This window comes from Macaca nemestrina, chromosome 14 (genome assembly GCF_043159975.1).
Source record: "Macaca nemestrina isolate mMacNem1 chromosome 14, mMacNem.hap1, whole genome shotgun sequence".
NCBI classification, from domain to species: Eukaryota; Metazoa; Chordata; class Mammalia; order Primates; family Cercopithecidae; genus Macaca; species Macaca nemestrina.
Genome location: NC_092138.1, coordinates 81385353 through 81399551, shown reverse-complemented (window position 1 = coordinate 81399551; position 14199 = coordinate 81385353). Strand labels below are relative to the sequence as shown.

Sequence of the window (14199 nt, the reverse complement as noted above, 5' to 3'; positions counted from 1 at the left end):
AAATTTCAGTGAAAGAGATTTTTTTCTTTAAAAAAGGTGAATTATTTTCAATATAAGAAAGAACATCTGTGGCTCATGCATGTAAACTGAACTGGGACATAAATGTTGGAAAGTTAGTCAATAAATGTATTTTGTGCTAGCACACAAAGATAAAATTTAATTTTAATTCTAGTAAAAATTTCCAAAATTTCAACTAAGAAAGAGTACAATCTAACTAAGATTTATAGTTTTATATTATATATAAACAATATATAATAGTTTATAATTATTTATAGACCATATTATTTCCATCAGAGGAACCACAGACTATCAATCAAAAATCTAATAGAATATTGTAAAGCAGTTGTTGCATATAAATACAATAAAATGAAATGGCTTTATTATATAGTAGTAACAACTTGTTAACAAATAAAATGAAAAAAATACTTGTTGGCAAGGATTAATGATTTATGATTGATGAGACTTGATTCCTCTTAATAACTAGGAGGTATAATATCAAACAAAATTGGAATAAACTACAAATTGCAGGAATAAATTATTTGGTTGATCCTTTGTGTCTAAAGCTGGTATCTGACTTTTTTGTTGCTGTGGTTGATGAGTCAGTCATCTTGAGTGGCCTAACATTTCTATACTAACTTTCCTTTTGATACTGCAGTTGTTCAAATGAATTGCTTTATAATTCTTAGGCAAAATGAGGGGGAGCTTGACCCTACCTACTTCTTCACGTAATTATTTCCATCTCAACCACGCAAATAAAAGCGGCAATGAAAAGAAACAAACCACTGTTACATGTAGCAATATGGATGAATATCAAAAACGTTATGATGAACAAAAGAAGTCAGACACAAAGCAGTATATATTACACCATTTCATGAGTATGAGATTCAGGAACAAGCAAAACTAGTTGTATGCTATGGTCAGAGAAATCAGAACAGCAATGCCTTCAGAGATAATGGGGAATTGATTAGAAATGAGCATAACAGGGCTGGGCGTGGTGGCTCACGCTTGTAATCTCAGCACTTTGGGAGACCGAGGTGGGTGGATCACCTGAGGTCTGGAGTTCGAGACTAGCCTGACCCCATCCCTAGTAAAAATATAAAAATTAGCTAGGTGTAGTGGCAGGCACCTGTAGTCCCAGCTATTTGGGAGGCTGAGACAGGAGAATTCTTGAACCCGGCAGGCAGAGGTTGCAGTGAGCCGAGATTGTGCCACTGCACTCCAGCCTGGGCAACAGAGCAAGACTCCATTTCAAAAAAAAAAAAAAGGAAAGAAAGCATAAGAGAACTTTATGGGTGGTGAAAACATTCTATGTCTTGATTGGGGTAGTGGTTACATAGTTGTATACTTTTGTCAAACTCTGAACTATATGGTTAAAGGGGTACAGTTTCTTGTATGTAAATTATACTTCTATAAACTATCTCAATAAAGAATATACTTTAAAAAATCTGATTAATATGATCCAAAATGTTACATAGTTCAACTCTAAAATGTAAAAATTCTAAAGAAATTAATAGCAGTTTTATTAAAATAAGGAACAAGGGAATTTAATTGCATCACTATGTTTTATGGACATTCTAGCCTCCTGTAATAACTATATTATAATTAATACTCTTGCAACAACAGCAATGACTATAAAACACATCTAGTCGGCCGGGTGTGGTGGCTCACACCTGTAATCCCAGCACTTTGGGAGGCTGAGCAGGGCGGATCACGAGGTCAGGCGATTGAGACCGTCCTGGCTAACACGTTGAAACCCCGTCTCTACTAAAAATACAAAAAATTAGCCAGACATGGTGGTGGGTGCCTGTATCAGGAGGCCGAGGCGGGAGAATGGCGTGAACCCAGGAGGAAGAGCTTGCAGTGAGCCGAGATCGCGCCACTGCACTCCAGCCTGGGGGACAGAGCAAGACTCAGTCTCAAAAACAAAACAAAACAAAACAAAAACACATCTAGTCATAAACTTAATAAAAAAAGAAACATGTAAGACAGAAATCATCAAACTTTACTAGCAGGCATAAAATAAGATCTACATAAAAGGAATGGCATACCACACTCCTAAATGAGAATACTCAGTAATGTAAATATAGCTATTTGCCCTAAATTAATTGTATAAACTTACCATCATTCTGATCAAATTCTAAATGGTATTTACATGTGGACATTGGCAAAATGTAAATTTCATATTTAAAATAATTATATAATAAGTTATATAATATCATATAATTATATTAATTATCTATTATAATTATTAATCATATAAGTTATATAATGCAATATATAATATAATTGTAATATCAAATTATAATTATATATAATTTTATATTATATAACTTATATAATTATATATTATATTGTATAACATATAATTATATTCTCTTATATATTAATTATATAAGTCAAATAATATAACATAATTATATAACTTATGTAATATTATATAACTTATAATATATATTATATATTTTATGTTATATAACATATAATATAATTATAAAATATATAATATATATTTTATATAAATATAAAATATTATATAATATATAACTTATAATATGTAATATATAGTTATATAACTTATATGTTATATAACTTATATATTATATAATATTAGTAACTATTATATTATTAATTATTATTAATATAACTATTGTTAACTTTGTTATATAATTTATATAGTTATTTTTAAATACGAAATTTAGAAACATTTTGCCAATGTCAGCATGTAATAATTAAAAATAATTATATGAGTAAAGAATTTTTTAAAAGATGAAAACCTGTGAAATTCATAGCACAGATTGAAATTAATTATAAAGACAGTAATTAAATCCAAAGTCTGCAAAAATAGAGAAACCATCAATGAAATAGAATTCAGAGTACAGAAATATAGATATAAGTAAACATAAGTAAACACACACCTCAGTAGTGACCAACTCTCTGGGTTTTAGCAATGAAAGTACTGTGTTCTTTTTTTATACAATGGAGTCTTGTGGGTTGTGTAATCAGAAAACCACAATAGCTGTCACACACACAAAGAGTTTTTCTAATCTAATTATTATTTCTCTCAAGCATCTGTCCATGGTGTTGAGCTGATTTGCCTGAGTGTCACTGTGTAAGTATGATAACAATTCTGTGGCCACCACACATTATGTTAGTAGTACTAAAGGATAAAGCTGATAGAATCTACTCTCACTTTATTTTGCTGGTTACATTTCTGTTTATTATACACGTGCTACTTTCTAGCAAAAGGATTTTCATTGATGAGCAGTACATCAAATAAACAATTTTGGAGAATCCTATAAAGAAGCCCAAGGAGGAGAAATCTAAAGAAGTGATAATTAACAGAGGCACTCTTTTTTCAAATAACTGCAAGGACAGTTGAAATAGCATCAGTATTTCTTAAGTCCTATTAAAACAAATTTTACTGCCTCTCACCTACTCTTCCCATTTTTTTTTTTTTTTTTTTGGAGTAACTTTACTTTTTCTCTCCTTCTCTTTCCCCTTCTTATTCCGTCAATGCTGAAGTCCCTAGAGATTTTTAGATGACATGCCTGATCACAATACAATCTTCTTAGAGGAATAAACAAATTATATTACTCTTATAGTGTCTCCAAATCCTCAAACTTTGCAGTAAATTGAGGAACACAGAACTCTAATTTAATGACCATACTGTTGTTATTATATGCTAAATAGAGAGTGTCCTAAAATTATTGCAATATTTAAATAGTTTCTGGTTTTATCAAAATAGTGGAAATGTGCTGTGTTGGTAGTTTTCATGGGGTTTCTTCAACAGAAAATTTCAGAATAACAATGTCTATCTAGTTTCTGACATACTCCATGAGTGTGATTTATCCTTTAATCCTCTCAATTCTAGTGTGCAGATGAGGAAACTGAAGTTTAGCCAAGACCACACACATCGAGAAAGCAGAACTAACAGTATTTGAACTTTGTTCTATTTGGCTCAAAAATTAGATTGATTCTTTTTTTTTTCCTACATAAGGAGTATTTAAAGGTGAAGATAATTCTATTGAACATAAGTTTATCAATTTCAATATTTAAAAAGTATGAGAATTTTAAAAAATATCTATTTACAGTATAATTCCCTCCTACCCCACCCAAACGAGGCAACAGCATTAGAACTTAGAATTTTGGATGGAATGTACTTTAAAATAACATTCTGAAATGCTTGGCATGATCTCATTTATTGACAAAATGTACAGTTTTTATTTTCTCTATCTTGGCTTACTAATGAGGTCCATGTTAGTTTAAGATTTCTCCTTTCATTTGATAGAAATCTGGGATATTTATGGATACCATAATAATGTGAGCAATAACAAGAGTAATGGAATATTACACCATTTATGACATTTTCTAGAGGTTCTAAGTACTTGTATTTTAGGTTATCTTCAGTGATTTACATGATAGACATTTTGTCTGATTAATTACCTCCTATTTGTTTCTTTGTTTGAGATGGAGTCTCAACACTCAGGCTGGAGTGCAGTGGTGCAATCTCGGCTCACTGCAACCTCCGCCTCGCCGGTTCAAGTGATTCTCTTGCCTCAGCCTCCCGACTAGCTGGGATTACAAGTGCGCCACCACACCTGGGTAATTTTTGTATTTTTAGTACAAACGGGGTTTCACCATGTTGGCCAGGCTGGTATTGAACTCCTGACCTCAAGTGATCCACTCACCTTTGCCTCCCAAAGTGCTGGGATTACAGGCATGAGGCACTGTGCCCAGCCACTACCTCCTATTTTGGATGAAAACCGCTTTTTTCCTTTTACTGTTGCACATTACAACATTTTTCAAAAACTCTTTCTGTTGTGCAGATAGAAAAATGGAATTTTTCCTTTGAATTATTTTTGAGATTTTACCTGCAAATGGGAATAGGAGTCGGCACTACTCCAGGACTGCACTCCTGGAAGACGTGGTTACACAACAAAGCCTCAGCAGCTGGCCTGCAGAGTGGGCTCACTACTTTCAGTTCATTCCAGGCCGTGTGGACCAGCAGCTCTTGGGCCTCCTCAGGGTCCGCATAGGAGGTGTTGAGAAAAACAAGAGCGTCTTTTGCCAGGACTGCATTACACATCTCCCCTCTATACTGGGCGCAGTAGCCTTTGTTATCTTTCTGTGGTTTACTGAAAGAAGAAATGAACAACATTTCTAATCACATGCTATTTCTTGGCATTCATTCTGCTTTTCTTTCTTTCTTTTTTTTTTTTGTTTGTTTGTTTGTTTTCACATCTGTGTCACAGAAATAGGAGAAAATTGTACTAGCAAATTGGTTGACATGCTCCATTTGAATATGGTCTTCATTTCCAGCTGCAATTATATCATCTGTAGCTACTCCACAGGGCTATTGAGAAGGCCAAATGTGATGATGGATGTGGAAAGCTTTGGGAACTATAAAGGACTGAATAGATTTGGGTATTTTTATTATTCTACATTATAAATAGAATCTGACTACTCTTAGTTAAGCCACCTTACAGACTGCTTGCAAAGAAGCTGATATAAGCAAAGATGCATCTGGAAGACATTTCATGATGATGGTTAACAAATAATTGAGCGTAATAATAACTGCTCTCAGCTAAAATATTTGCAGCTTTAGGGACATAGTTTATTTATGTGTTATGATAGTTTACCTTAGTTTTTTACAACATATACATCTTTGCAACACCTTCCATACTCAGATTCTCTCGCTCACACATCTTCCCAGAATTCCATTAAAGAAAAAGAAAGTGATGTAGGGAGGAGAAAGCAGAAATATGGCTTCCAGAGGAGCCAAGTAGAACCTTCAGCTTTGCTGTTTTCTCATCACATCTCATCACATGGAAAGTCAACTGGTCACCCAGTGCCTCAATGATCTATTCTGTTGAGTGATACAAGTAATTACTCTGAACTCAGATTATTGTGTGTTAATGGGCCATATATCAGGGAGAAACCTGTAAATGCTAGTGCTAGCACAAACATAGGATTAAAAACTTATCTGCTATAATAACTGAAGACAATTGGGAGAATGGAAAATGCTGCTGGTACTCTCTTCACGTATCTACTTGTTCCCTTAATGTAATGCTGGGAATTATAACAACTCATATACTCACCTGACAAACATATGTGGAATACTTATTATGTGTAGGCACTGTGATGGTCTCAGTATTTTCTTATGGCTTCTGTCAGATCTTCCATAGTGTTAGTAATGACAGAAAAGTCTTAAGTTGTATTCTTATTTAGATTTGTACAACTATTGAATTTAGCTTTTCATTGTCTTTATATGAAGAATTTAAAGTAAGAAAATTAAACAAATTAGAATTTGTGTCAAATTTTAAAATTGTTACGTGACCCCAGTTGAATTTAAAAAATTAATACTATAATTACAAACCATCACTGGCAGGTCTTTAAAGCAAATTCATTAGAATGAGATATACTACATTCAGGTGAAACAATGAACTTCCAAGAAACACAGCTATGCTTTAAAACAATATTTTGTAATATAGAGTCTTCCTTTAATTCATACTAGACTTTTACTCATTAGGCAGCATGATTTTTACTGTATCCCTTTGTTTGTTGGGGATATTTAAAATGAAGGCCTTGAATAAGAAAGCACAAAACTCCATGAAAACTTTCTCAAGGTAAAGGTGAGAAAACCCCCAGAGAAAATTAGACAGAAACAAGGATGCTGTTGTTCAGGCTCAGTAAATGACACCCCAAAGTGAAGGCCTAAGAAGCAGCCTCAGAAACAGATCTTCCGCCCTCCTGTCTCTCCTCTCTTTCTTCCCCGAGGCAAATCTTAGACACTAGAATCCCTCTTTTCCAAGACAGATCATAGACATCAGAATGCCTTTTCCTCAAGGCTAGCCATAACACCTAAATATTTACTCTACCCACCCCCCCGCTTTTCTGTATAACACCTGACCATAAAGAAATTCAGACCTTCATTCCAGAGGGATCCTACCTCTTACCTGGGAGGTGCGAGTGCTGCACAGGGGGGCTGAGAAAAATCGGAACAGGCAGGATGGGCTAGTTTCCCCACTCAGCCTGTTAGCATTAGATCACATTGTGTCTAATCATATTTCTACACAGTTGTTCATACTTCATCGAACCTAAGCATAAAAATGGATTGCTTCGGCTGGGTATGGTGGCTCACGCCTGTAATCTCAGCATTTTGGGAGGCTGAGATGGGCAGATCACTTGAGGTCAGGAGTTTGAGACCAGCCTGGCCAACATGGAGAAACCCAGTCTCTACTAAAAGTATAAAAATTAGCCGGGCATGGTGGCAGGCACTTGTAATCCCAACTACTCAGGGGGCTGAGGCAGCAGAATCACTTGAATCCGGGAGGCGGAGGTTGCAGTGAGCTCAGACTGCACCACTGCACTCCAGCCTGGGTGACAGAGGAAGACTCTTGTCTTAAAAAAAAAAAAAAAAAAAAAAAAAAAAGGATTGCTTTCCCTGTATCTAGGGTCTTCATTCTGAAGGGTCCCACGTTATATAAAACTGTGATCAAATAAATTTGTTATCCTCTTCTCTTGTTAACCTGTCATTATTATACAGGTGTCAGACATGACTCTTAGGATGGGAAGGAAAGGAATTAATCCCCATCCAGCTTCTACACTGTGCTTTAAGAAACTATATAATAAGTAGTGACCAGGAATATTTCAAACTGGTTTACAAAATGGCCTCACAAGTTGATGTAATATCTCAGTATAAAGGGGGGATGAATACAATCATGTGTGACCTTTTATAGGTAACAGAAAAAACCCCACCATGTAAAAATTAAATATTTCCCAGTGTCTCTGAGCTGAGAATTATTCATGCAGGTTTTGCTGTCATGTGTTAACTATTCAATGATGCTGGTATTCATTTCCTATGAGTATTTTTAAAAATAATACACATTCATGATGTTTCCTTTAATTATGCATCAAAACACATTTTTTTTTAAACATTGGAAACTAAGAAAAAGTACACAAAAGAAAAATTGATGAAAATAGCTTCAGAGATAAGGATTACTAACAATCAACTAACAATGAATCCCTCTGTCTGAATTTCTGCTAGTATTGAATCCTCATTAGTTTTACAGCATTAAATATATAATGCAAAATAAAAATGAAAAAGAAAAAAGGACAATAGGTTTTGAATAGAAATGAGAAGATCTTGGTTTTAATTTCATTTTTTTCTTCCTAACAGCTTGATGACCACTAGCCTATACAAACCCTTTATGTGCTGGGAAAAAACCATACACACACAAAGTATATGATTATTATTAGTTTTCCACATTTCATTTCTATGATGTTCCTGGAATGATTAAGGACTTGGCTTTGGTAGTATATCGATGCTTGGATGAGCTCTAAAAGGTAAGGCACACATAAGACCGACTATCTATCTACCTATCTATTTAGATAGATAGATAGATAAATTTAGATAGATAGATATATAGATCTAAATTATCTATATATCTAAATTATATATACATCTCTGAATCTGTTTATCAACTACCTAGTTATAGTTTCAGTGTTTCAAACACTTCCTTTTCCTTTTCCTTTTCCTCTCCTCTTGTGCAGAAATATAAGCCTTAAATTTTACACAGTGATCAAATTTTAGATGCAAGACACAGAAGCCAATTGGGACATTTTGTTCCTCAGCCCCCTAAATCTATCACTTTCAACATTTTAAAAAGGAGCTCATGGCAAGAACTGGGGAATAAATTAAATGCAAATAATTTCCATTGGTGTCTTCTGTTGTCTTTTGTAAGTGACAAGACCCCTCCACATCCAGCTAAAGTTTTGTTTCTCTGCCTGAAGTTCGTGGGACTGCTGATGGGGCAACATTAGAAGCAGCTGGTCCTGTTGCTCATTAGAACAGTGGGACAGAGGTCACAGGGATCCATTCACAGAATGCTGGTTGTTTCGGAATGACCAGCCAGACTAGCTTCTAAAAATGCTAGTTAATATTGCACATGGAGCCAGACCCTCTCTTGCCTCCTTATAATATAAACTCAGTTGACTTCTCTTCCAGTGAAGTTCCTTTTCTTGTAGAGGCAATGATGGATATTTGATCTCACATCTCCTTTTCAACTTCTTTTATAACAGACAACCCTATGTGGTCAAAGGAAGTAGGTAAAGAATTCTCACTGCACCTCTTACTCCTATTTCTCTCTACTTTGAAATGTATGAATCACATTCAATAGAACATTTTAAAATGTTATCTTCAAGTTTCTCTGAGGGAGATGTCTACTCCCTTTGAACACATACTACTTTGTCTCAAGGGCATTCCAGATGACCGGCCATGGCATGTTTGCGTTGTGACAACCCCATGATTCTGGTGGAAACTCCACACCTTACTTCACTCCCTCCCTAGCACAGGCACACTTGACAGCTGTACCTCTCCTCTGGCTCAGATAAATCTTCCCCTTTTTAGCAACTGCCTTATCTCTCCTTGAACATTCCCAACAAAGGTAATGACAGATTCTATGCTACTTCCAACCTTCAAAGCAAACAGGAACTGTTTCTATTCTTTCCTGCCTAGTGTCTTTGCATACAATTTATTCTCCAAGGCAGGGGTCAGCAAGTACAACCCCCAGGACAAATTTGGCCTACTGCCTGTTTTTTTAGAAGAAGGGTTATTAAATGGCACTTTTATTAATTTTAGTTTAGATAAACTTTACTCTGCTAAGGCAGTAGCTCCAAAATTGTTAATATAAATTATTAAAGCAATATTTAGATTAAAAAATGGACTAAGAATTTTTTCTTTTTTTTTGAACTAAGAATTTTTGATACCACATTAACACATTGGAATGCAGTCAATTATGACAAATCACTATCCCATATACTTACAACTAGTTCAATTTTTCATATAATGGGTATCATGATTTTCAGTGCTTTTTTTGGATGCAATATATACATCCAAATGGTATTTCTTAAGACTTTTTTAACAGCAAAACTTTCTTTAAAAAGTGTTTTTAGTTAAAAACTGTATTTTTTGTTGTTGTTGTGTACCACATGATGTTGTAAAACATGTACACATTGTGGGATGACTAAATTGAGCTAATTAACAAATGTATTACCTCATATACTTACCATTTTCTTATGATGAGAACACTTAAAATCCATTCTCAGTGATTGTCAAGAATACAATACATTGTTATTAATGATAGTCACTGTATTGTACTCTAAATCTCTTGAACTTACTTTTGCTGTCTAACCAAATTTTGTATCCTGCTGCCTGTTTTTAAACATAGCCTATGTGCTAAGAATGCTGTCTTTAAATTAATTACATTCCATAGAGTTTTATGAAAGTCAGTTTTAAAAGTACTGCAAATAAAACACTGTAAGTTGCAAAAGGTTATATTGCAAGGGATACCTTCTTATATATAGGATAGAGCTATGGGGGAGAGTTTGGAGTTCTGGGTTCCATTTCTAACTTTATCATTTACTAGCTGTGTAAGCCACTTGAACTCTCCAGTTCAAAGAAACTTTCTTAGGGTTTTTCCTTCTGCAAAATAGAAATAACAATAATACCTATTCCATGGGGATGTCTTGAAGATAAATTTAAATAATGCATGTGAAGCTCAGCACTGTACCTGATCCATATTAAGTATTCAGTAGAGGTTACCTGTCTTTCACTTCATCATACTTACTAAAAGGATTAGAAATTAGAAAGTTTCTAAAATGTTACAGTGCTCAGCAAATAGTAAACACTCAATCAATGGCATGTCAAATAACAAAAACAAAACACATTCCACTGCACTCCAGCCTAGGCAACACAACAAGACCCTCTCACAAACAAAAACAAATGAAATCCCTACAAAACAAAACATTGGAAACATTGGTACAATAAGTTTCTTACCTCCATTCTATTAACAGGAAAGGAAGTTCCCACAGGAAGTCAAATTAAAGGGGAAAAGAAAGAACATTAGTATATTTTCATCTTATGCTTTGAAAGAGATTGTTTTGATACTGCTGATCTCTCAGTTTCTGAAAAGTTCTCTGCTTCTGCCAGGAGGCCAGCTGCTGCATTAATGGGCAGACTTGGAGGAAATTAAGAAAATACTGAGTATCTTTAGGAAACGTGTTCTTTTCAAACTGAGTCAATCATGGGTAACATCCACCAAGGGAATATCTAAGCTCAGAATTTCCCTCCATTAGCTACCCAGGGACTTTACATTAAGAAAGCAAGATGTGGAGGTTAACAGAGAAGATGCATAAAGTAGACCTAGAGGGAAAAAAAAAAAAGAAAAAAGAAAAAGGAGAAGGAGAAGGAGAAAAGAAAAGAAGATGTAGAGGAGAGAGGGTAGAAGAGAAAGTAGAAAGTAGGCAATGGTTGTTCTCATAGACCTGGCTGCCTCAGGGGCGGGGTGTGTGACCTGGGTAGCTGCACGGCACCTGCACTCAGAAGGGCCTCGGGCTTAATTTAATGTTCTGCTGTTACTACCTTGAAATCCTCACTGTTTTTTGAACACCTAGCCCTGTAAATTATGTAGCTGCCTATGCTCACGGATGTAAAAACTTAGGTCTCTGAGGAGACCATGCCTGTCCTCTGGTGGTATGTGATTTCCAGGACAAACGGCCCCAACTTAGACTCTCCCAAGGCATGAGAATCCTGGCAAGGGTGTGATATAACCAGCATTTCTGAATTATTCCATTTTCTTTCTTGTAAATTAAAAACTTCACACTCTTTACCAAGTGCTTTATAGTTACTTCATTCTGTCATCTCAACTTTCACTATGAAAGTAAACAGTAAAACATATGCTTTGTCTAAAATCAATTTGCCATATTAAAATTTCTCCTAATGTTGAGGTCTAACTTCTTTTTGAAGGTTTTAGATCCATTTGGGTGTCATTTTTAGGGGGATTTTTAAGAGCTCTAACATGAATTTATCTGAGAGGTCAATCTTCTTAAAATACAATGAGCTTGTATTTCTGATCATTCTCTTTTAGATTTGTGAGGGTTGGTGACTACAAGGTTTTTATAACTTTCAGTGTATGACTTTTTTGAATCTCTATGGGCTTTTTATTCAATGATCCTGAAGAATATTGTAACTTTGATTTTAGGTTCGGGGGTACATATTCAGGTTTGTTATGTAGGTAAACTTGTGACTTGGGAGTTTGGTGTATAGATTATTTCATCACCCGAGTACTAAGCATAGTGCCCAAAAGTTGTTCTATTTTTTTTCTAATCCTCTCCTTTCTCCAACCCTCTACCCTCAGGTAGGTCCCAGTGTCTGTTGTTCCCCTCTTTCTGTCCATGTGTTCTCCCACTTATAAGTGGGAACATGCAGTATTTAGTTTTCTGTTCCTGCATTAGTTTGCTAAGGATAGTGGCCTCCAGTTCCATACATGTTCCTACAAAGGACATGATCTTATTATTTTTTATGACCACATAGTATTCCATAATATTCCATGGTGTATATGTGCCACATTTTCTTTGTCCAATCTGTCATTGATAGGCATTTAGGTTGATTCTACATCTTTGCTATTATGAATGTTGCTGCAATGAACATTTGCACACATGTGTCTTTATGGTAGACTGATTTATATTCCTCTGGATATATACTCAGTAGTGGGAGTGCTGGGTTGAATGGTGGTTCTGTTTTTAGTTTAGTTATCTTAGGACTTACCACCCTGCTTTCCACGGTGGTTGAACTAATTTACACCACCACCAGCAGCGTATAAGAGTTCCCTTTTCTCAGCAACCTCGCCAATATCTGTTATTTTTTAATTTTTTATTTCTTTTGAGGTGGAGTCTCACTGTGTTGCCCAGGAGAGAATGCAGTGCAGTGGCATGATCTTGGCTCACTGCAGCCTCCGCCTCCCAGGTTCGAGTGATTTTCCTGCCTCAGCCTCCCACGTAGCTGAGATTACAGGCACGTGCTACCACACCTGGCTAACTTTTGGATTTCTAGTAGAGACGAGGTTTTGCCATGTTGTCCAGGCTGGTCTTGAACAGCATCTGTTATTTTTTGACTTTTTAATAATAGCTGGAGTGACATGGTATCTCATTGTGGTTTTGATTTGCATTTCTCTAATGATTAGTGATATTGAGCATTTTTTCATATGCTTGTTGACTGCATGTATGTCTTCTTTTCAAAAGTGTGTTTATGCCCTTTGCTCACTTTTAAATGAGGTTGTTTTTGTGCTTGTATGTGTAAGTTTCTTGTAGATTCTGAATACTAGACCTTTGTCAGGTGTATAAGGTTTGTAAATATTTCTCCCATTCTGTAAGTTGCCTGTTTAGTCTGTTGATAGTTTCTTTTGCTATGCAGAAGCTCTTAAGTTTAATTAAGTTCCATTTGTCATATTTTGCTTTTGCTGCAGTTGCTTTTGGCATTTTTGTCATGAAATCTTTGCCAGTTCCTATATCCAAAATGTTATTTCCTACGTTATCTTTCAGGTTTACCATTTTAGGTTTTACAGTTAGGTCTATAATCCATCTTGAGTTGATTTTTGTATATGGTGTAGGGAAGGGATCCAGTTTCAATTTCTACATATGGCTAGCCAGCTATCACAGCACCATTTATTAAATAGGGATTCTTTCCCCATTGCTTGTTTTTGCCAGCTTTGCCTAAGTCTAGATGGTTGTAAGTGTGTGGTTTTATTTCTGGGCTCTCTATTCTCTTCCAGTGGTCTATGTGTCTGTTTTTGTACCAGTACCATGCTGTTTTGGTTACTGTAGCCCTGTAGTATAGTTTGAAGTCATATACCATGATTCCTCCAGCTTTGTTCTTTTTGCTTAGGGTTGCCTTGGCTGTTTGGGCCCTTCTTTGATTCTATATGAATTTTAGAATAGTTTTTTTTTTTCTAGTTCTGTGAAGAATGTAATTGGTTGTTTGATAGCAATAGCACTGAATCTATAAATTTCTTTGGGCACACTGAGCAGCGTTTTGTAATTCTTATTGCAGAGATCTTTCACCTCCCTGGTTAGCTGTATTCCTAGGTATTTATTCTTTTGTAGCAATTGTGAAAGGGATTATGTTTCTGATTTGGCTTGGCTGTTGGTACATAGGAATTTACTGATTTTTGTACATTAATTTTGTACCCTGAAACTTTGCTGATGTTGCTTAACAGTTCAAGGAGCTTTTGGGCAGAGACTATGGGATTTCTAGATATAGAATCATGTTATCTGCAAACAGGGATACTTTGACTTCCCCTATTCCTATTTGGATGCCTTTTCTTTCTTTCTCTTGTCTGATTGCGGTGGCCAGGGCTTCTA

At 35.4% G+C, this 14199-nt stretch overlaps 1 protein-coding gene across 4 annotated transcripts in view; it reads right to left on the bottom strand.

Annotated features, from left to right (window-relative positions):
• The window catches only part of LOC105481110 (muscle associated receptor tyrosine kinase), a 135809-nt gene that overhangs the window by 27462 nt on the left and 94148 nt on the right, over window positions 1-14199 (bottom strand). For 3 of the 4 annotated variants that reach the window (XM_071078143.1, XM_071078145.1, XM_071078144.1), the window contains 2 exons: window positions 10838-10844; window positions 4872-5135 (listed from right to left, as the gene is read on the bottom strand). In XM_071078143.1, coding sequence (XP_070934244.1) covers window positions 4872-5135; window positions 10838-10844 — 271 coding nt within the window. The remainder of the gene's footprint in view (window positions 1-4871; window positions 5136-10837; window positions 10845-14199) is intronic. The other variant, XM_071078142.1, reaches the window with a different exon arrangement.